Source organism: Natrix helvetica, assembly GCF_964273705.1.
Source record: "Natrix helvetica genome assembly, chromosome: 1".
Lineage (NCBI taxonomy): Eukaryota > Metazoa > Chordata > Lepidosauria > Squamata > Natricidae > Natrix > Natrix helvetica.
The window spans coordinates 317,354,033-317,377,477 of record NC_138548.1 but is presented as its reverse complement, the minus strand read 5'-3'; the positions used below and the strand labels follow the sequence as shown (position 1 = coordinate 317,377,477).

The 23,445-nt window shown below is 39.6% G+C and overlaps 1 protein-coding gene across 4 annotated transcripts in view; it reads right to left on the bottom strand.

Annotated features, from left to right (window-relative positions):
- FGD5 (FYVE, RhoGEF and PH domain containing 5) overlaps positions 1-23,445 on the bottom strand; it is a 169,129-nt gene that overhangs the window by 51,545 nt on the left and 94,139 nt on the right. For all 4 annotated transcript variants that reach the window (XM_081937785.1, XM_081937786.1, XM_081937783.1 and 1 more), the window contains exons 6-7: positions 5,392-5,543; positions 4,079-4,235 (exon numbers count right to left, since the gene is read on the bottom strand). In XM_081937785.1, coding sequence (XP_081793911.1) covers positions 4,079-4,235; positions 5,392-5,543 — 309 coding nt within the window. The remainder of the gene's footprint in view (positions 1-4,078; positions 4,236-5,391; positions 5,544-23,445) is intronic.

Here is a 23,445-nt window from a genome sequence, read left to right as displayed (position 1 = left end):
CAGCATTCTGTGTGTTTTTGGCATTTAGTCATGCTGGCCACATGACCACAGAGATGTCTTCAGACAGTGCTGGCTCTTCGGTTTTGGAATGGAGATGAGCACCACCCCCTAGAGTCGGGAGCGATTAGCACATATATTCGAGAGTAACCTTTACCTTTACCTAATGCTGGGGCAGGAAGTGTGGGAGGCAGCTATGTAAGAAAAATTAGATGGTTAATGAATAGGGGAAAATGTATTAAAAGTCCTCAGAACCTGATATTACCAGTTGGGTAATGAAAAGTCTGCCAGAAAGCAACCAAGTTCCAAGAACCCCAAAAAGTCAGATGAGCCAACTTTTTCCTCTTCTTTCCTTTTCTTCTCTTGCTTCTCCTAAGTCTAAATTTACACTCTAACATTCCCAGGGATAGGAAGCCTTATCATCAATGCACTGATGGTAAATTACAAGGCTCCTCCAAGGGATGAGTCTCTAAAGATATAACCACCATGGTTTTTTGGATGAAAATTGCTGTCTGCACCATCTTGTTTACCAGGAAAACAATCTACAAAGCTTGATCAGAAAATACATTGCTCCCTCATAATAACTCACTCTCAGTTTTGATCATAATCAACTTTAGAAGTGATTTTCTTCCTCCCCTCTTCTTCATTTGCTATAACCCTTCAATTTATTCATATTGGGATACCATTCTGCCTGAGAAGATCATGAGAGATCTTTTTTCCCCAATCTCTGTTCAATGTCTCTCTCTCACACACACACATATTACATGAGCCTTCTGAGCTCAAATTTATGGCTCAAATAAAAATTCCATTAACTCCGAGCGAAGGACAGCATATAAGGCTAAGACAAAAACATTAGTGTCACAACCCTTGTCCCTTATTTAATAGGGGCACAATGTTCCCATGAAATATATCTTTATCTTGCTTTTGGGGTCTTTGCAGAGGAGAGGACAAAGAGCACAGAATAAAAACCACTGATATTTACACACACAAGCATCTTCAGAATTGCTGCATAATATCAGCAAAGTCGGTCAGATGTATGCGCTCCTCCTAAAGAAGCTAAGCTTAAAAAAAGACCAAAGCTCTTTTGGAGAACACATCAGATAACAACTACTGAGATATTTTTCAGGGACACAAATAGTGAGAACTGGACAAACAAGAACTTAATGAGTGCTTCTCAAAACTATGGCAACTAGGGATGGGGTACAATCCCAGACTGGTGCCATCGGTGAGTGCGGAACAAGATTGAACATGGGGGAAATGCTCTGGATACATAAATTCAGTAGTGATGATGACAGAGATTTGGGGAAATCTCACTATAGTGCTTTGGAATGCTGGGAGAGCTGGGGAGGAGAGGGAGGATGTCAAAGTACCATGACACCTTAGCTATAAGAAAATAGAAAGATTAAATTGGTAGTAGGGGAAAAGAAGAGTTTCTACCAACGGGAATGCACTAGGGCAGGGTTTCTGCACGCATGCACAGCTGCGTATAATTAGGTCTGTGCATGCGCAGAACATTTAAGCAGGTAAAAAAAGATGTTGAGGTGAATAGGGAACTGGTTCAGGGGCATGGCGAGCATGCCGTCCCTACCGGTTCAGAGACCCAGTTGCCATTTCTACTATCGGTTCCACCAAACTGGTGCAAACCGATAGAAACCCACCTCTGGAATGCACCCATTCTACAGCTTCAAAGGAATTTGAGGAAGTACTACTGAGACGGTATTTTTGGAGCAGCAAGGAAACTCCCATGAACTGCAAACATAGCATTGCTCTGCCTATTACTATGTGAGCATCTGAAGTGCCTTAGGATGTATTTTTAAGGAATTCAAGGGACCCCTTCACATAAACAATACAGGATTGATAAACCTAGTGCCTGCTAAATCCATCATTCATATATCCTGATTGAGAGTAGGGATCTGATGTATGTGCAAAACATATTTTCTTATCAAGGGGCATTATGGAACAGTTACAATTTTCTCTCGCATTAAGGAAGCAAGGTAAAGGTTTCTCCATCCAACCGTGTCCGATTCTAGGGCGTGGTGCTCATCTCTGTTTCTTGGCCAAGGGAACCAGTATTCCCTTGACCGCAGACATTTTCTGTGGCCATGTGGCCAGCAGGACTATATGCCAAAGATGCATGGAACACTATATTACCTTCCCACTGAAGTGGTACCTATTAAATCTACTTGCATTTTGCATGCTTTCGAACTGCTAGGTGGGCAGGAGCTGGGGCAGGAATGGAAGCTCACCCTGTTGCATGGTGCTCAGCTGACAAGCTCAGTGTCTTTAACCTCTGAACCATTGCGCCCCTAATTAAGGAATTAATTAAGGAAGCATTTACATGCATATATGTCTTTCTTCTGACCACTATTTAGTTGAGCTGAATATATGTGTATGTATGTATATATGTGTGTGTGCATACACACACACACACACACGGTTTTTCACTATCCCTCACAAAATATCTGCTTTCAAGATTTTCTGGGATGTTGTTGTAAGTAGTATACCAGCTGAAGTCTAAGCTTTATGCATGCTAAAACATCATATGTTTTAATGAACATTTGCTTATAACTTTTCTTTTTCTTGGGCCAGGAAAAAAAAAAAGATAAAAGTTTTGTCTACACTCTCTGGCATCAAGAAAGTGCAACCCACAAGGCAATGTAGTTCTAGATAATTCAAAAAACAATCATTGCAAATTAGATATCTGCATTTTCATCAAGGATTCCATATAATTTTTAGACAGATGAATATATTCAACAAATGTTGATAAATGGTTGTTTTAATAAATTATCCTTACTAGTATTTTATATATGCTGCAGAGGGAGACATATTCCATATTTTAAGCAGCTTGGACAGCCAAAGCAAAATTGAAAGTAGCCAATTTATTCTCATAACCTTTTTTGTCTGTTAAGTAAACGTTGCCACTTCTCCTCTCCTCTTTACAAATAAAAAAGTGATATATATTCAAACTAAAATTAAACATATATTTGCACTGTTAGAAGTCACATCAGCCATCCAACAAGAAGCAGAAAGAGCAGTTGGAGTATGTACAATTTTTTTTTCTAAAATAGAATTGGAGTTATTTCACAAGTGAAACCATTCAACTGGTGAGGGGAAGATTATGCAGGTAAGAGGTCATTCATGTGTACATTTGGAATTTATTTGAGGATGGTCCTGACTGGTCCTAAATCTTCCCTATAAGTTCTAAGCAAAGATCTGCTTCAGAAAACACCAGGAAAAAGAAAAGGCAAGAATTACGAGCTAAATTGCATTAAAAAATTGTAAAGTATCAATCCAGGGCAGAAGATAAGGGCTTACATGAATATGCCAGCAAAACATTTTGAGCTGGACCTAGACATGAGAGACACATGTTCAGGTTATTACTCTGATGTAAACTGAGCATCCATAATTTAACATTCTGTAACTTATGGAAATAAATAAGATGTAAATCTTTTTGCATGCTTTTATACACTAATATTTTTGCATTAATACTTTTTGAATGCAAGAAAAAGAGAAGCAGAAGCGTATGACGCATGTAGCAAAATAAAATTGGAGATGATGAAGGCATAAAATGGGAACAAATATACCCCATATCAGTCAAAGTTACAGGAATAAAACGAAATACTTTAGAGGGAATTATAAGGAAATAAAAGGAGCAAGAAACACACAGAATCTACTGTATATATCAGTTACCACAGATGGAGAACCCAGGGAGTAAATAACTACTGAATTAGAATTCTTGCCATTCCCTTCTCCATGGTTGCCACTGCATGTGAGAATGGAAAAATTTCCTCTCTGTGTGTCTCTTTCTATCTCTGTCTCTCTGACTTTCTCTGTCTCTCTCTTTCTGTCTCGCTATCTCTCTCTCCACTTATATTATATATATTGTATGCTCCATAGAAGATATATTTGTACTCTTGCTGGTTTACTTTCTTCTTAAAGTCATTCTTGAATTGAACTGTCGCTAATATCAACTTCCAAGCTCCAAACTCTTAGCTATTTTAGAGAGGAGGGAAAGAACAAGAGATTAAAGTAGAACTCCCATAATAAATCAACATGAGATACAAAAATGAAGAGAATTTACCTCAAAAATTTTAATGACAGTATCCAGCTGGGAAGATTTAAGGCGAACATCATCCAGCAAAGCCAAATTCCTATCAAACTGTATTATATAAGTTGTGTGGTGATTAAATCCTGATTCTCTGGAGAGGAAAATATCAGCCACTTTCTGATGTTCTTCCCTAAAACCATTGAGAGTAAAGGGGAAAAAAGGAATAGAAAATTCTCCATACTTAATTTAGGTACTCACAAATGATCTTTTTCATCAGGGCTTTTTAATGATATTAACCAGAAATTGAACACATAAAGATTGACTTTTGTTCCAGTAGTAAGTCCACATATCTTGTAATGCTCCAGTTTGATAAAGTCCCAGTTGGCTCTGATGCCTGCTAGGCAATGCAGCAAGGGATGGTAAAATAGCTGGTAAGCCATAAAATATGACTGGTAATATGTGTTTCTTTATAAATGCAACAAAGTTAACAAGCAAAATAGTTTAAAAGCTTGTATATTATTTTTTCTGATTTAGCGTGATTCTTGCTCATAGGCATAGAAGGGACCTATATATTTCCTTAAGTTGGAACTTTCCAATAAAATGAAACAGGAGCTGAATGACAGAATAAAGATACCTAGGATTTACTGAAGATGAAACTGTTGTGTTTCAGTAGCTTTCTTGATTGGGATTAGTTGTAGCAATAGCAACAGATTTAGACTTACATACCGCTTCACAGTGCTTTATAGCCCTGTCTAAGCGGTTTACAAAATCAGCATATTGCCCTCAACAATCTGGGCCCTCATTTTACCAATCTCGGAAGAATGGAAGGCTGAGTCAACCTTGAGTTTCAAACAGCCAATTTCAGGCAGCTGTCAGTCAGCAGAAGTAGCCTGCAGTACTGCATTCTAACAACCACTTCGCCACTATGTCATAGTGTATGTTTTTTCTGACAGGCCTTCTATATCAATCAATTTTTATCACAGACCAGTATTACAAATAAAGACATTAAAAACAGCAATAATAGTAAACGATAAAAATAAAATACTGACAAAATAATATTAGGATTGGTGGTGGATTATCAATGGGCAGTTAAAATCTGCCTAATTTTGCACACAGCATAACATAATTTGCCCACATTCAGAGAAACTGCTTTGTGCTGACCTGATAAGAAGCATTATGTAAAGGATTTATATTTTAGGATAAAGCAGGTAAATAAGCAAACTGCATCACACTTAAATTTGATTAACTAAAACTTATGAAGAGGGGGTGTTTTCTGAAGCTTTCTAAACACTGGGCTAGGGATACTGCCTTAAGTGTCATTCAAAGCCCCATCTAATTATATTTACCAGTTAAGCACTTTTTCTTCCAGTTCCCCCAGTATTTCTTGGTGTAAATTGTAGATTTCTGGGATTTCCTTCAGTCCTTCCTTAAGCTTTGTTTCTTCATGATCATTATCATATTCATCTCCCAGCACTTTTAAGACAGCTTCATGGAAATCCTGTAAATATAATATTTACAATATTATCTGTTTTAAGAATTAACAACTTTTGTGCATATCTTGGACATATGGTGCATTTTAGTTAATGTCATTACTATCTGTCTTACTAGTTCACTTTTACTTAGCAAGTCAAGGGTAATTGGGATAACAAACTTTTGATGTGTGGCAATTTTCTCACACAGCCTCAAATTACTGGTAATAGCTTTTGAATTTCAGAGAGCAAATGCATTCTTCATAACAGAAGTACATTCATGAAAATGTTTCTTACATGAAATTTGGGGATTTAGATAAATGGAACAGGTCAGGCAATAATAATTTCTTGGCTTCAATCAGTTCTTATTATATCATCACTAAAGACAAGCATTTTGCTAAAATCTCTTTTTTTCTATAATTGCACAAGTATTATCAGTTGCTGAAACACAAATTACATAAAAAGGAGATTTACAAGTATCATGAAATTAGTTTAAATTTTCAATATGTTATTAATTAGTTTCAGTAACCAAACCACCAATCTTATTAAAATCCAAGTAATGTATCTTAACAAATCAATAGTCAAGCCATTATAAATCATAAAGTGAGATTATGAATTAGTCACTTCTGTTCAAGCAATATAGATTTTATGTTAACAGATAACATAAAATCAGATGTAGTACAAGCCTGTTTATTTATTAATCAAATTTATATAGCTTCCCCTCTCATGAAAAGTTAGAGTTAAAAGTCCAAAACTGGTTTCCAAGTTGAGTTAAAATCTGAGTCATATTTTCTTTTAAAATATCAGGCTATTTTAGACATTGAGAAATACACCCAGAGCTTAATTAGGATTTTTTTTTCAGGGTTAAGGAGTAAGAGCAGGGGTGAAATTCAGCAGGTTCTGACAGGTTCTGGAGAACCGGTAGAGGAAATTTTGAGTAGTTTGGAGAACCGGAAAATACCACCTCTGGCTGGCCCCAGAGTGGGGGGGGGGAATGGAGATTTTGCAATATCCTTCCCCTGCCACGTCCACCAAGCCACGCCCACAAAAAGTAAAAGATAGTAAAAGATTTTGAAGTTCACTACTGAGTAAGAGTACTTTTCCATGGGCAGTGTAAAGTGTTCTTGCAGCAATTAGCAAACACAGAGCTAGTTTAATATTTTTGAAGAAAAGTGTAACACAAAAATATTTAACAATAACAAAAAATAGCAAGTTGAAAAGGCAATTCAAAATTTGCTTCATTCTAGAATGAATAATTTTTCAAAATTGTTGAGTTCTACCATCAAGTATGGAAAAATAATCCAACTTGATCACTGCATTTTCAACAATTTTTTAAAAATACTTCTTTTTCTATTTTAGAGTAATATGCCAATAGTAAAACATCTTTTACCATTTTTCTTTAAGTACAATATGTGGTGTGAATTTAATATTCTTTCCCCCTTGCATTCCTATTATTATATCTAAATTCTGCATCTTTTTGATCATCTTTTTGATCATTTGTTTAGGGTTTCACCAGCATTTTAGAAATAAGGCCAGTAAATGCATCAAATTTTGTACAATGAGCTTTTCAAATTGTCACATCAAATTCAGCCACATCTCTTTGTTCTGACAGTTCTTTTAAAGTCTCAGAGGATTTTACTTTTCTCTTATTAATTAGGAAACCTTGGTTATGATTTGTTGTTTTGCCATTGAATAAATTTCTTTTTGCTTTTCTCTTCATAATAAAAATAAATAATAAAAAGGCAAGTGGTGATAAATCTGGACAAATTCTTTTTCTGTGCTTATTCCAAACATTTGGGACAAGCATTTATCCTAAATATTTATTATTCCAAGTCCTGTTCCCCTAGTTGAAAAAATCTAACCACATGGTGATTGTAACCCATTTTATAATCCAACCCAAACAACTAGTTTAGTAATATTTAAATTCTGGGACTGCTGGACTACCTTCTTCTTTCTAATCATCTAGCACCTGCTATTTATTGCTCAGGGCTGTTGCACGGCAATCATTCATAAATAGAGCTTGCCCGGAGTGCAGGCATTCAAGAGTGGGAGTGCTCTTTGCAGGCAAGAAGCTTCACACAACATATTTGTGGTGCTCAGTGCTCAAGATGACACACTCTAGGGCTGGGAGAAGGTCCTGGATCTGTGGCCTGCTCAGCTCATGCCTCCAGCTGCCTTTTATGTTCCCTGGCTTGGTCAGCTTCAGGTCCTTGTTTGCTAAACTCCTGCTAGGCTGATGTTCATCTGGGGCCTCCAGAGTGATGCTCTCCAGATCTTCCTGGCAGAATGTCAAGAACAGTATGAGAGGAAACTCCCTCCCAAGGAAACAACTTCCAACAATACTTATTTTGAGGGGTCTTTGTTACTGTCTGAGCCTGGCTGTTTTTTTGAAGACGTTTCATTACCCAAACTAGGTGACATCATTAGGGCTAGTAAGGAGTTGGGTTTGTTCCCATCAATATATTCTAGTGCCTTGCCCTGTCAGTGTTGGTGGCATATACCTCTTCTTCAGTGGTGGGTTCCGGATCGGTACGGTGCAACGGGGCCGGGCGCCCACCACATGAATGTGCATAGTGCACAGGCGCACTGCACGCATGCGGACTTACCGCCTGCAATGCTCCGCGATGCCTCCGCAACGCTCCAGCTTCTCAGCAGAATGTCACACAGGCACCATGCGCTCCGTATGCCTGAGTGGAGACCCCGAAAACTTGCGGGCAGGTGGGCGGGCCGTCTGGAGCACCATACCAGAAGGGTACTTGGTGCTCCTGGCAGGCACCAGTATGCCCATACCGGGGCATACCGGTCGTAACCCACCACTGCTCTTCTTCCAGTGTATATCATCCTATCCTTCTGGATCACTATTAATAGCAACCTCAGCTTAGTTAGATGGTTTGTAATTACAAAATTTGTGCAATTACATTCTTTCAAGAGATGAAAGTGAAAGAAAGTACAGTTTGATACAATCATCTCCACTTACTTTAATCTTTTGTTCTAGCTACTATAGGTTCTGTGCCCCATCAAACCAGTAGAAGTACGTACCGTAATACAGAACATCAATCTTACTGACAAAATATGCCCAGTGTATAAACATGCCTTATTTTTTTCATTCATGTTACTTAGTGCCTTAACTCAGTGTATACTGTATGTTTATATTAGAGAGAGGCTAAAAGAACAAAGAGAATGGTGATGTGTAAAGAAATAACTGCATAATCCAGAAAACATTAGCTCTTTTCGGTCCATACCAAAAGTAGATTAGAACAAGCAAGCAAGAGGAAGAGGGACAATGCAAGCTAAGTGCTTTTAATGATAAAATCTGAGTCAATTCAGCAGGTTCTGCATAGTTCTCTAATTTACATCACCCCTCAAGATTTCTACAACCCCTTATCAAAATCAAGCATCATGGAGTATGTGCAGGGTAAAAAGTAGCTGTGCGTTTCTATTGTGCTGGATAAGTAGCCTACGGAAGAATCCATGGGTTCATGAAATTCCTCTCATTTCCCTGGAGCAGAACTGCTTGGAGTAGAGTTGAATCAGGCAGCTGGGTGTTCCTTTGTTCTGGCCCATGTTATGGCTCTTGGCGGGAAAATTTCTTGTTTGCTGCCAGTTTAATCTTTGTGGGAAGATAGCTAGAAGTTACTTTGTCTATGAGAATAACTATACACTGGGGGGAACTGGAAACATATTTTTAAGCTCCCGCATACTCTGGAGTGTCATGTGGAATCGCTTAAAAAACATTTAGTATTTTTCCAACTCTTCCTTTGCGTCCTAGTGAAGTATGGAAATGTCTGGAGTTTTTATTGCACAAGAGAGGGGAAAAAGAAAAGCATGCTCTTGTTCCGAGGAAGAGTGGGAGCTGCTAATTGAAAAGCTGGCTCAAAAGGGATGCTTTGTGAATAGATGGAGCTTGAAAAATCTCAGTGGTTCCTCAGTTATGGCAGCTGCAGCAGATGTGGAGATTACAAAAGTTCTTGGTTTCATTAAAACAAAAACAAAACAAAACAGCTATTGACCCTGATTTGACCTTCCTTTCCAGTCTGTGCTGTAGGGAGATACATCATTAACTCTTGCAATTGATAAATCTGTTGAAACATCATGTCACATATTAGTTATTAATAGGAACAGAACTGAGAACTGACATATAAGCAGAAGAAAAAAAATCATTTGTCCGGAGGGATTCCTCCAAGGTTGGTTTCTTTCTTTTTCTTTTTTTTTGGACATGATATCTAGTTTGCTTTCATCCTCACTTTTCACTATTTTCAAGCAACTCATGATGTTAACCTATTTGCTTGCACAAGTGGTTGCTTAACTTGAAAAGTATCTGGTTTGTAGTTGCTACTTGTTTTTTTTACTTACCGGTACATTGTATACAAAATCTACAACTATTGGTAGGTCACTTAATTTCCCTGTTTCCTATCTTGTCCTTTCACAGTATTTTCAGACCTGATATGTAATGATTGTAAATACAAATTCTAAATGCAGCTATAGAGCCTTCTATGGATTTGGGATATCTTTGTGGTAGAATCTCCAGTTAGTCTGAAGGGAAGGGTTAAGAGGGGCCTATTTTTAGAGCAGGGTGAAATTCAGCAGGTTTTGACAGGTTCTGGAGAACTGGTAGAGGAAATTTTGAGTAGTTTGGAGAACCAGCAAATATCACCTCTGGCTGGCCCCAGAGGGGGTGGGAATGGAGATTTTGCAACATCCTTCCCCTGCCATGCCCACCAAGCCACGCCCACAGAACCGGTAGTAAAAAAAAAATGAATTTCACCACTGGTTAAAAGTCTTTGCACTACAGTAAGCAGCACAGGTCAGATCTCTGTCAGAATCCTTGTAGTCTTACCTTGCTGTTCCCAAGGGAATGCACTAAACATAAAGTATTTTCCCTCATGACATCTCTCTGCTGAGCACCTAATTCTCTCAGTGCCATCTTATGTCTATGTATAGCAACCCAAGTGTTGTGCCTGTAGTATTACTATTTATCCTTCTTATTATCTTCTGTTGCTTTGCATGTTACACTGAGGCTCTGAACCAGAGACAAATCCTTCGTGTGTCTAATCACACTTGGCCAAATAAAATATTCAGTTCAGTTCAGTCAGTCTGGTGAGAATCTTGAACCATAGTTTGAGTAGCAATAAAACTACTGTTGAGACTCTTCATGGGTGGTTCTGGTTGCTTTCGCCTGATCATTTTCTTAGTAACACAAGAAGTTTCCTAAGAATGCAAAAATGGAATTTTTTTTTTGATATTCCCAATCAGAATGGAAAAACTGAATGGGAATTATTGGGAGATATGTAAATAGTATGAGGAAAGCATGCCCTGACTTAACCCAGCCAACGTTGAAGCATCCCTTTGCATCTAAAGAGCTTAAGAGCTGGATCTCTGAAAGCCATCAAAGGATACTATTGTCTTGCCTCCTGATTGAGCACTTTAATTTTCATATTTAGAAGGTAGGAAGATAATCCTAGGAATAGACTAAGACTATAGAACACCTCTTGAAATCACTAAAACTGGCCTTAAATTCTTTTCGATGCAGATGGAAAACTATTCAGTTGTTCATTATGTTTTTTAAACAATAGTATTTATGAGTGCATTTTTAATTCAAATATTTTGACAATTTGGTTTTATTCTATTTTTCCTGGCACTGTTGGAATATTGAATGAATGGAAGAACAAGACAGAAAAAAAAGTCATGTGAGAATCCAGGATCATCTCCAGTGACAGATTATGAGAGGAGCTAATACATATTCAGAAACTGCACAGCTGCATTTTAGCTTCACTGTTGTTGTTGCTTTTCCAGAAATATTGTGTTTTCCATTTGGAATTGATTGAGATAGTTGAGATTTCAGTTGGAATCTCAGTTGACTTTATGCATGTATTTTTGCAGACAATGCTGAAGATGATTTAATTTCAGTTGTCACATTAAAAGCACATTAATTTGGGGGGAAATGTCCTGGATGAAGGTAATTCACATGATTTCAATGCTGTTTTCAACCCATTTGCTCCTCTGGTCACTGACCTTAGTCTCATTTTATCAACAGGGCTAGTTAACTTTAATTTTGTTTATTAGTCTTTATCATATAATAATTCATATACCATGAATCGTTGTTTAGCTCAAAAAACGTAACTTGTATTGGACCTATAAAGGACAATATTTGTAGCTCAGGGTTGAAATGAGGGGTCCTTGGTGCTTTCTGAGCTTTGGTTGTTTTCTTGCAGACGTTTCATTACCTAAACTAGGTAACATTATCAGTGCTAGGGGACTAGCAATGATGAAGTTAACTACTTTAGGTAATGAAGCATCTACAGCAAAATAACCAGGCTCAAAGGGAACTGAGGACTCCTCAATATTGGACATGGTCAGGAGTGGGTTGTAGCTAGTGTTACTGCTGGTTCACTTGTATGTATGCTTCATGTGCGCTGGATGCATGCTGTGCATGCATGGCAAGTTCAATGGAAATTACAATACAATACAATAATACAATACAATAGTAGAGTTGGAAGGGACCTTGGAGGCCTTCTAGTCCAACCCTCTGCCTAGGCAGGAATCCCTATACCGTTTCAGGCAAATGGCTATCCAACATCTTCTTAAAGAAGTTCCGCATGCGCAGAACTCCCAAAAAAGATGGCGGTGGTGGCAACAGGGGAACCGGTTTGGGAGAGTAGCCAGACTGGTTCTGCGACCCAGACTGGCATACCACTATCGGTTTGGCCGAACCGGTCCAAACCAGTAGGAACCCACCTCTGGACCTGGTTATTTCTTGTTTGCTTGCTTGCTTACATGTTTATTGACTGATCGATTGATTTCAATGCTTTGTATCTGATCTAATTCTCCAATTGAGGAAATACAAAGACTATTGGCAAAATCCGAGAAGAAAGCAGTGCCAAATATACTGTTACCAAATAAAGTACTTGGAGCTGTCTGTTTTAACTAGGAATTGAGTTTGTCTGATTGACTCGAAACTTTTATCATACCATGAAGCAAATCATTAGAATTATTACAGCCAATATAAGTAGGTTGAAATATTGATTAGATAACGCCGAGATATATTGGAGAGTTGGTTTGAAACTTTTTTCTACTACTGTATTTGTATTTTACCCTCTTAATATTCTGGCCTGGTTTTTTTTACTTTTTTGCCTACATTCTTTTGTTTACCTTCTTTAAAATGTTTTCCCCCCCCCTTTTACAGGTACTTGGTGCATCTAAGCAGTTAAGTCAGCCTCAGTATTGGGGCACGGCTAAGAACTGGAGCAAAAGTTCTATTTTGTATTCTACATGAGGCTACTCTGGAATAATACCCAGAAACTACAAAATGCAGCTGCATGAGCAATTTTGGATGCCCACAGAATGATGCAGATGGCTGTTACATATAAGCTGGGTTAACAAAATCACAAATGAGGAGGTGATAAGCCGCCTGGGAAAGCAAAGGGAAATCATCAAAGCCATTAAAAAGCAAAAACCATTAAAAAGCAAAGAATATTTTGGACATGTGATGCGATACCGAGAAAAATATGGCATCTTTCACTTAGTCCTCCAGGGAAAGATTGAAGGCAAACGAGGTCCAGGCAGAGGAAGAACATAATGTCTTCAAAATCTAAGAGACTGGTTTGGACAAAACTCAGCAGCACTTTTTCATGCGGCTGTTGACAAAAATAGGATTGCCAACATGATCGCCAATGCCCGATGATGGATATGGCACAACAAGAAGAAAAAGAAGAATATATATAACACTTCTGCTGAGCACTTCTGCATTGGGTGTTGTCCTGCTTCTGGGTCCAATCCAAGGCATCGGTTATGACATTTAAAGCCCTACATGGCATGAGTTAGGTTATTTACAGAATAGTCCTTGTCCCATTACATCAGCCCATCTCACCTGGTCAGGCAGGAAATGTATGTTGCAGATGCCCTCAATCAAAGAATTCTGACTGGTGGGGGTCCAGGAAGAGGGCCTTCTCTGCTGTTGTTGCCCCTGCAATCTCTCTCTGGAGGTGAGACAAGGCCTCACTCTCCTAGCCTTCCAAAAAGGCATAAAACTATGGCACCGCAACCTTGCTTGGAGCACACAAAGGAGCACAAAGCTGTGGGTCTGATGAGTGACTGAAAGCCCTCTCCCCATCTTTTTATTAATTTTTAACATACCTTGCTCTTTCAAATTTTATATTTGTACTTTTAATATTTTATTGTATACTATACAATTGTGATGGTGAACCTATGGCACGTATGCCAGAGGTGGCATGGAACACCCTCTCTGTGGGCACGCGAACCGTCGTCCCACTTCAGCTCTACCGCGCATGTGTGTGCACCTCCCACCTCTCCTCTGCTGCGCATGCGCAGGGAGTGAGGCGTGTGTGGGTGCATGAGGGGAAGCACACAGGGGGCCATGTGTGCATGCATGGGGGCATGGCACATGCACTGGAGCTGCACACGCATTGCATTTGGGGGGTGCGTGCGTGCATTTGCGCCTGTGTGCTTTGAGCACTCAGTTCAGAAAAGCTTAGCCATCACTGCCATACAGAGTCCCACTATGAAGGAGGTGGGCAGTTCTTAAATATGATAAGTAAATATGATAAACTGATAAATATGATAAACTGATAAATAAATAAAATGTAAGCTGAGTTCATAAGGCTTGGTGTCATATGCATTCCTTATTTTATATTATAGGCTTTCTTGGACTTTATAGTCCAAGTGTGTATTTATCTTGTAATGTATGTGTGAAATGGGTCTCACTGTCACCTCAATTTCAAATCAATCCATTTTTAAAGTTTTCAATCCATCCATTTTAAAAAGTCATTTTCCCTGTCCCAAAGTTTTTTTACTGCTTGTAACATTACCGGCAATCGATAAACCAGTACCCCACGCCTGCAAAATCACTTTGGAGAACTAAGTATAATTGCTGGTAGCAAGAAAGCCCAGCTTTGCTTTCTCATAAAACTTCAGAAAATTTATTTAATCATTAATTGTCTTAATTGCTACATCATTATAAATTTTCAAACAAGTGATTTAATTTTGACAGCCAGAATAGCCAACTTTGCCATGATTAATTGCCTATATCTGAAGCCTGCAGTAATTGCCAGGAACATCCGTTGAAAAAAAAAGGGGGGGAGGAAATCTTGTGGCCCAAAATACTGAAGCCCAAGGAAACTATTCATCAAAGGTAAAGTACTTCTGCAGCCTCAGTAATTGATCAATCACAGCACAGGCTATGGCTTCCAAATCCATTATATGAAAAACACAGTAAAACAAAACATTTTTCTAATCCATATAATTTCCTGTTAGATATAAAATAAGAGGAAAGAACTGAAGTCATTATGTATGTTATTCTGAACAGTTCATTCAAATCATCCTATACAGGACATCAATATTTCTGCCTTAAAACATGTAAGTAATAGAAAGAAGGACTAGGGGAGACATGATAGCATTGTTCCAATATCTCAGGGGTTGCCACAAAGAAGAGGGAGTCAAACTATTCTCCAAGGCACCTGAGGGTAGAAAAAGAAGCAATGGGTGGAAACTAATCAAGGAGAGAAGCAACTTAGAACTGAGGAGAAACTTTCTGACAGTTAGAACAATTAATCAGTGGAACAGCTTGCCTCCAGAAGTTATGAATGCCACAACACTGGAAGTCTTTAAGAAGATGTTGGATAGCCATTTGTCTGAAACGGTATAGGGCCGTGATGGCGAACCTATGGCACGTGTGCCACAAGTGGCACGCGGAGCCATTTGTCAGGGCACGCGAGGCGCTGCCCTGTCAGCTGAGTTCACCTTTTTAAAAGCTATTTTTCGGCTTCCCCAGGCTCCAGAGGCTTTATAGGAGCCTGGGGAGGGCAAAAAGAGCATCCCCCGCCCCCCCGGAGGCTTCAGGGACCGTCCCTGAAGCCTTCGGAATGCTTAAAACCACGCTCCGAGCAAACCGGAAGTGCTCGGAGGGTGGTTTTAAGCACTCCGAAGGCTTCAGGGACCCGCCGAGGCTTCCCTGATGTCTTCGGAGCGCTTAAAACGACCCTCCGAGCCACCTGGAAGTCACTTCCGGTTTGCTCGGAGGGTGGTTTTAAGTGCTCCGAAGGCTTCAGGGAAGCCTCCGGACAGTCCCTGAAGCCTCCGGGGGGTCGGGGGAGGCTCTTTTCGTCCTCCCCAGGCTCCTATAAAGCCCCTGGAGCCTGGGGAGGGCAAAAAAATTGTAAATATGGAGGGGGGGTCGTGCGTTGTGCGCGCATGCGCACTGGGGGGGTCGCGCGTTGCATTATGGGTGCGGCACGCCCGCACTCAACCCCCCTGCGCTCCCCCCACTTGTGGCACGCGAGCCAAAAAAGGTTCGCCATCACTGGTATAGGGTTTCCTGCCTATGTAGGAGGTTGGACTAGAAGACCTCCAAGGTCCCTTCCAACTCTGCTATTGTATTGTATTGTATTGAACTATTATTTCATATTTCCAGAATCCAACCAGTTACAAGGCATAGTACAGATAAATGCCTGTATAAATAGATAATTAGAACCTCTATTTATGACTCTTTACTTTGCTCTCACATTTATTGGAAGATCCAGTTAAAATGAAATTGTGGGAAGATTCTTTGGAGAGAAAACGAAGAAGGTGGGTGACCTTAGAGCTGTGATGGCTAACCTTTCTGCCCTTGTGTGCCAAAATCGTGCCCGTGCATATGACAGCACATGCACATGCCCACATCCATAATGCAATGCACCCCACATGCGCACAACCCCCCTGCGCTCCCCCCTGCACGCGTGCGACACACACACACCGCCCCATTTTGGGGCTAGCAAGCCTCCTTGAAGCCTCCTGAAACCAAACATTGGGTGCAGGGGGGGGACTGCTGCCCCCCTGCACTTCCCTGCCCACCGTGCATGTGTGTGCACCCCCTGCCCCCACGCATGCATTTCCCACAGGCACAGCAGAGACCTGAAAATCAGCTGGCCGGTGGGAGGTGTTCACACATGCGTGGTGTGCCTGCAGAGAAGGCTCCGCGTGTCATAGGTTCGTCATCACGAATATAGAAAGTTTGTGTGTTTGATTCCTTTCTTATCTACCCACAGCAGTCATGAGAATTTTGTTTGTTTTCAATAAGAGTTACTGCATTTTTATTTACAATTGTTACCCTGAAAAGTTTTGTGTGTGCGCGCGTGTGCGTGCACACACACACCTTAAGAACTAAATCTAACCAAATCTAAATAAATGCAGACACCCAATAACTGGAATTTAATAAGTGATACTGATTATACCTCCTTAACTACTTCTGTTAACGAGTGTCACTGTGCTGAACCAATAAGGTTTTTGAATTAGGAATGAAGAGAGCCTGCTTTTAATCTGAGCTTCATTACAGAACCTTATTCAGTGATTTTTGGTCTGTTATTTTAGTGAAGAGTGGAAGGCTAAAACACGGTGTACCCAACCTTTTGTTCCTGAATGAAAGATGGGATAAAAATCTAACAAAAAATAATGAGCACCAATCTGGGAGCAACCGCAGCTAAAGCAATCAGCAAATAAATTTCTAGGGTTTTCTTGCTGTAATGTATGAACTCTGATTTTATGGATAACTGACAATTCCAAGTCAGAAGGCCTGGGTTTATTCTTCATTTCCAGTTCCTGGTTGGGTCAAGGTGGACACATTAGGGACTCCATTTTTTTTAGAAAAATGACAAAAGGAGATTCTCTGACATGCTTAGCAGAATATACCCAATAGGAATACCTGTGTTGCATTGTGTTAGGGCTCGGAACGATTCTGTCCTACCATGCTATGTGAATGTAGCCAATAAAAATAATGGTTTATCATTATATGAATTTATCATTATATTGTGAATACATTTCATTCTACACGTCTGAGATGGCCTTAAGGAGGTTTGTCTTTGGTTAACCACAATTTAGCAATATCAGACATAAATATCAACATAAATAAATAAAAACAAAAAGGAATAAAACATAAAAGCCCAAGATGGCGAACGCCTAATCAACCACTTTGCAGGCTCACCATGGGAGCCCCAGGGTGGATGGAAGAATCGTGTTTTCAAGGCTTTCTGGAATGCTGACAGAGATGGAGCTAACCTCCATCTTACTCCATCTCTGGAAGGCTCACTTCAGGGGGAAGAATGCTCCAGAACTACAGCAGAAATGAAACATCTCCTGCAGGGGTGAAATTCAGCAGGTTCTGGAGAACTGGTAGGGAAAATTTTGAGTAGTTTGGAGACCCGGCAAATACCACTTCTGGCTGGCCCCAGAATGGGGTGTGAGTGGGGAGGGAATGAGGATTTTGCAATATCCTTTCCCCTGGAGTGGGATGAGTATGGAGATTTTGAAGTTCCCTTCCCCAAGCCACGCCCACAGAACCGATAGTAAAAAAAAAATGAATTTCACCACTGATTTCCTGGGTCCTGCCAGGTGGAAGTCCTTTGCAGGTGAGACCGGGAACATACCTTTTCTGCTGGACCTCATGGAATGGGTAGATGTAACAAGGAAGTCCCTTAAATAACATACTTATGGTGCAGTCATTTAAATCAATAGGACAAATTAGCAACGACTTTATATAAATCTATGTATAAACTGAGAAATAGATTAACAGAGTTTCAGGGACATTATTTGGATAAAAGTTTAGTGAGTTGTTGTAGAGGATATGGATTACTTCCCAAAAACATTGTCTACTTGTTGATGCACATAGTTGATGCACCTATATATGTTGTACAAATTGAACAGCCCGGGCTGGGACCCAGAGCTCTCCTCCATGGCCCCACAGAAATGCTTTCCTCTTGTTCTTGAGCCAGGAAGAAATTACAGTGATGATGCCCCATAACCTCTGTTAGATTGGGTAATGAAAAGCACAAAAGGCTAAGATAACAACAGCTCTTTATTTGGTCAAGTACAGGCATCCACTGAATGAGAGGTCTGGCAGCTCCCGTTTTAAAGGGGAGCTGGCCAGCGCTTCAGCCAATCAGGTCTCTCTCTGTTCCCGCCTGAAAAGAGAGGACCTGGCTGGAAACTACTATTGTCCTTGCAACAACTAGAGGGGGGAGTATCTAACAACCTCACTTCATTATCCCACAATTTAATGTGGAATAGTTTCAGTACAGTGATTAGTGGATCTTCTGCTGTCCTTTCCCCATCCATCCATCCATCATCACTTCCACCAATAGGGACATTGGTTGGCAACCACTCTCTTGAACATGTGCTTGGGCAGAATTGAATGGGTCCAAGTCTTAATCTTATTATTTATGTCAGAAGATTGATGGTCCTATCAGAGAATGCTATTGTCAAATAATCCTTCCTTCCTTCCTTCCTAAGGCTCCTTGAATGATTGAAAAAAATGATTTAAAATACAAGGTAGGCAAGCCCAAAAATGAAAACATGGATCTTAGATTGGTTAACTCTGAACCACAGATTAATGAAATGAAGTTATATGTAATTACAGTAGATATACAGTAATTGGAAGAATTAAGTGTTTCCAAACAATAGGACTAGAAAATCTGATTCAACAAAGCAGGATATGCTGCATCAGAGATTAACAGCCCACTCTTATGGGACACATTGCTCACTCTCAAGCACAAGAAACCAGATGGACTATACCACTGTGATTTAAGCACTTGGAAAATGCAGCCACTCTGCAACAGAAGTATGTCCTCAGGGGAAGTCATTTGGGTTGCCTGCAGCAACCACCTATAACTATATTCCACCTGCATAAGATCAAGTAAGCTACAAGTAATTATAGTGCCCTCTTTATAAAGGAGACTATTAGAGGAAGTGTTATTAATTGCATCCCCATTGAGAGCTGTGAACATGCAAAACTGCACAGTTGTAAACAAATACACAGTGGGTGGGAAGCAATCAGGAACCATTTATTTTCTTGGACATCAAATCAAGCTATGAATACATTCCAGAGGGTAGCAAAACAATAGTGTAGTTTCCTTCACCTGACAAAGAAATTATAAGATCTCCACTAGATATGTTTCTCAGCCATCCATTTTAGAAACAAAAAGTATAGAGAACCACTTTCAAGAACCACTTTGTTACATTTAAACATGCTGTTTCTCTCTCCTTTGTTCTCTCTCCTCTGTCCACCCAAACCACCAACTCCAGAGAAAATGAACTACCGTGGACATGTGTAAAAACGATGCATGTTAATTCATAATGGAATGAGAATCTGTTTTGGTAGGAATTATATCAGATACATGGAGTTTGTGCCTTGATACATATCAATCTTCATGCATAGAAAAAAAAACCACTGGATTGTGAACATAATTATAATGTCTATATTAAGGTGTCTGATGTGTGGGATTGTTAAGCTAGGCTCAGATTTTCATTTGGGCAATTTAATCACTGATGCAACCTGGCAGTTTAATATGTCAACTGATTTACTAAAGTCTTGTATTAGTTCAGGGCTGTCAAACTCGTGATGACGCGTTGTCGTCACGTGACGTATCAAACTTTCCCCCCCCTTTGTTAAAATGGGGGTGGGCGTGGCCAGTGTGTGACACATCCGGCCCATGGGCCACGAGTTTGACACCCCTGTATTAGTTGATTTCTGGTAATGGTGCAAATTCTCCCTGTAGTACTTTTAGTGATGGTACATGTGAGAAATCTGTCCTTCATGTTGCAGTCATTCCCCATGTCAAGCCTGGAAGCCATCTTTTACTTGGACCTTCAAGCCTGCCATATTTAATGCTGTGGAAAAATGGAAGAGGGAATTATATGGAGTATGGGAGATATATAGTCAAAATAACATTCCTTTCTCAGAGAGTCAAGGACATTTTGCCCTGCACCTGGAAGGGAGTGACTAGAAGGCATCTCCAGTTGGGATGATGACTGATTGGGCCATGTGATGGACATGTGGGTGCTGGGCAGGGGCTTGGACTTTCATTTGGGTGGGGAAAACATGGAAGCTTTCAGATTTGGGTTTTCCTAGATGTGCCAATATGACATCTCTAATAAAATGGAACTTTGAGGAACTTCAAGCCTCGGAGTCTTCTTTCATTGGGGTTGTTACTTGGAACCCTGATACCCTAATGATCATGATACCTAGATGTTGTTCTAAGTGTGCCCTTTTTGAAACTAGGTTTGCCTATTGCCAAACACACAACTGGTTGCTAGTGTTCTTATTAAGAGCTAGCAATGGGAAATAAGTGAACAGAACCTAACTTTCTAGATTAACATCAAACTCTTTATTTTTGAGCCACACCAGCTGATATAAAGTTTAAGCTCATACAATGTTTCCAGTCTTCCAGTTCAATAGCGGAGTGGGTGTATGTAAATGTCATCATTTTGGCAATCAATCAAACTATTAAGGTCTGCTTAAAAGGCCAACAGTTTTTCTGTTATGCTGAATGGGGTGGTGATCTATTCTAGAGTCTTTTTCTCTGTGTTGTGTGTGTGTAGGGGACAGGGGTGATGGACCGAAAAAGGTGTTCCTTAGAGTTTAAGAAAATAATAATTTTCTTCTTTCAAATCAGGGTGTGGTACACTTTTGTTCTTTTTATTGCAATGTAACAGAAGACGCAAAACTTTTTAAAACTGTATTTTTCTTTCCAGAATGTGATGTTGGCAGGGAAGAATGACAATGAAAGGGAAATAAGTTTGTCCCCTTCCCTCCCCTAAGACACAGATTTATTTTGCAGTTCCAAGGTCACAAAAGCAGACTATTGTGTCTAATCTTGACACAAGTTACCCATTCTAAAAGTAGCTAACAAGAAAGGATGAAAAATGCCTTGAGGATCCTTCAAAAAACTCATCATACTTTAAAGTGGCAACATGGCAGAAAACACTCAACAACATATTGGCATAAAAGACAGAAATGTTACAAACATTATTATAAAGTTTTTGTTTAATACCTATGATTTTGCAGACCTGTGTGAAACAAAACTTTAAAGTAGCTAAAAGATTGAATGGGTTTGAATAGTGTAAAACTGAGTTTGAAACAGAATTATATACAAATGATGATAAATATTATTGCCAAAACACATATTTTTGCTGAAATTTGAGACAGAAGAACAAGTGAAAGATTGCATTACATGGGCTAAAATTTTGGTTATAACATATTTTACAAATAGAACAATGCAAAAATATTTAGTTGATGGGACTGAAATTTACATTATAAATAAATATATATTTTATAAAACGATGTACTGTTGGTATATGCCACCAAAGAAATTGTCTAGAATGTATAAAGATACTTTACATTTATAACGGAAATGTGAACAACATGAAGGGACATGTATCATGTTTGACAGATGTGTCACAAGTAAGAGCATTTTGGATACACTTGCATTTGATAATTCAGAAGATTTTAAGGACTAGCATGTAATTGAAACCAGAAAGTTTTCTTTTGGGACTAATAGATATCTCTCTCCCCACCTCTCTCTTTCTCCCCCCATCCACCCCCCCTCCCCTAGTGCAAGATAGTTAGATGCTCAAAATTGAAAAGGCTTGGCATTGGATTCATGGAGATGGCTAAACTGACTTTCCCGACTAAACAAATACAATATTTTCATTTATTGTTTTTTTTTTTTTTTTTTTTTTCAAGAAGTTTTATTGGTTTTTTTTAAAAACATTTATGCGGAAAAGGGTAAGTGGAATAGTTACAAATTTTGGCAGTTGCAAGTATGGCAGACGCCCCCTCCCTCCAGACTCCTAGGTTACATCAAAATATCAAACCTTATTACATAGTCATAAAAAAAATCAGCATATTAATTCTAGAAAAAATACTTTTCAATCAGTTTATATAATTATAATATATAGTCTAGTTGTAAATTCATTAATACTTTCGGTCTGTTTATAACATTGTGGTTTTCTTATTTATTTTTGTGATCTGAGCTTTCTTGGTGTTGCCCCTTCACCCCCCGCTGGCAGAGCTCCGGCCCCTCCCGTGTCCTGTATAACCGTTGTAGTGTCATCTGTTTTTTCTAGGTTCGCTTTGTTTTTTTCCATAAAGGCCTGTGCCTCTATGGGTGTGTTGATTCTGATTCTTGTCTCCTCCCAGAATATCAGCATACCTTCAGGCATCAACCATCTAAACCACACCCCCTTCTGGTATAATTTATTCGCCAATTGCGAATAACTTTTCCTTTTTTCCCTAATTTTTTTGGGAATCTGCTTTAGAATGGTTATCTCCCTATCGTGGTATGTCAGTGTTTGCCCCCTTTGTACACCCAGAATTTCATCTCTTGTGGTTTTCCTAAGAAATTTAATATGAACCTCCCTGGGTACATTATGTGTTCTGGCATATGCTGAATTCACTCTATAAGCTAGATCTATCTCCCATTCCATCTGCTGTTTATCTTTGTGTATGTATTCAGCTAGAATGTTAGTCATAATGTCCCTTATATTTTCCCCATCTGCTTCTATTACATTTTGAAATCTAAGATAAAAGGACATTTTTTCAAACTCTGCTTTCATTTGTTGGATATCAAGTTCTTTGTTCCCCTTCTGTAAGGCCTCTACCCCCCCCCTCGCCTCCGCCACCCCACCCTCCACAAGGTCCAGTCTCTGTGAGTTCTTAAAGATTTGGGCTTGATTCTGTTTAATTTCATCTTTCATTTCCCTTAACTGTTTCTTAATTTCCTCCTGGCCTTGTAAAATTTGTTGAAGCATTTGTTGGAAGTCTATCTCTGTAGTCTTGGGTTGCATCAATTCTGATATCTTTGACTGTGTAGCTGGACTAGACGTTGCAGACGTTGGAGCAGAAGTAGCAAAGCCAGGCTTTCCAGGAGGTGGTCTTTTTGGAGACATGGTTTATGAAGCAAGGAGATCAGTCAAAGTAGAGACTGGGCAGCTGGAGAGGTAGAGCAGGCAGGCGAATTCAGAAGGCAGAGGATCCAAACAGATGGGGATTTCTTTAGTCACTCTAGCAGTAGATGAAAGTTTTTTTTCTCCAAAGAGTTCAAAAAGTAGCAATCCACAAGAAATTCCTCTGGGTGACTCGGAGACAAAGACCGGAAGCCTGAATTT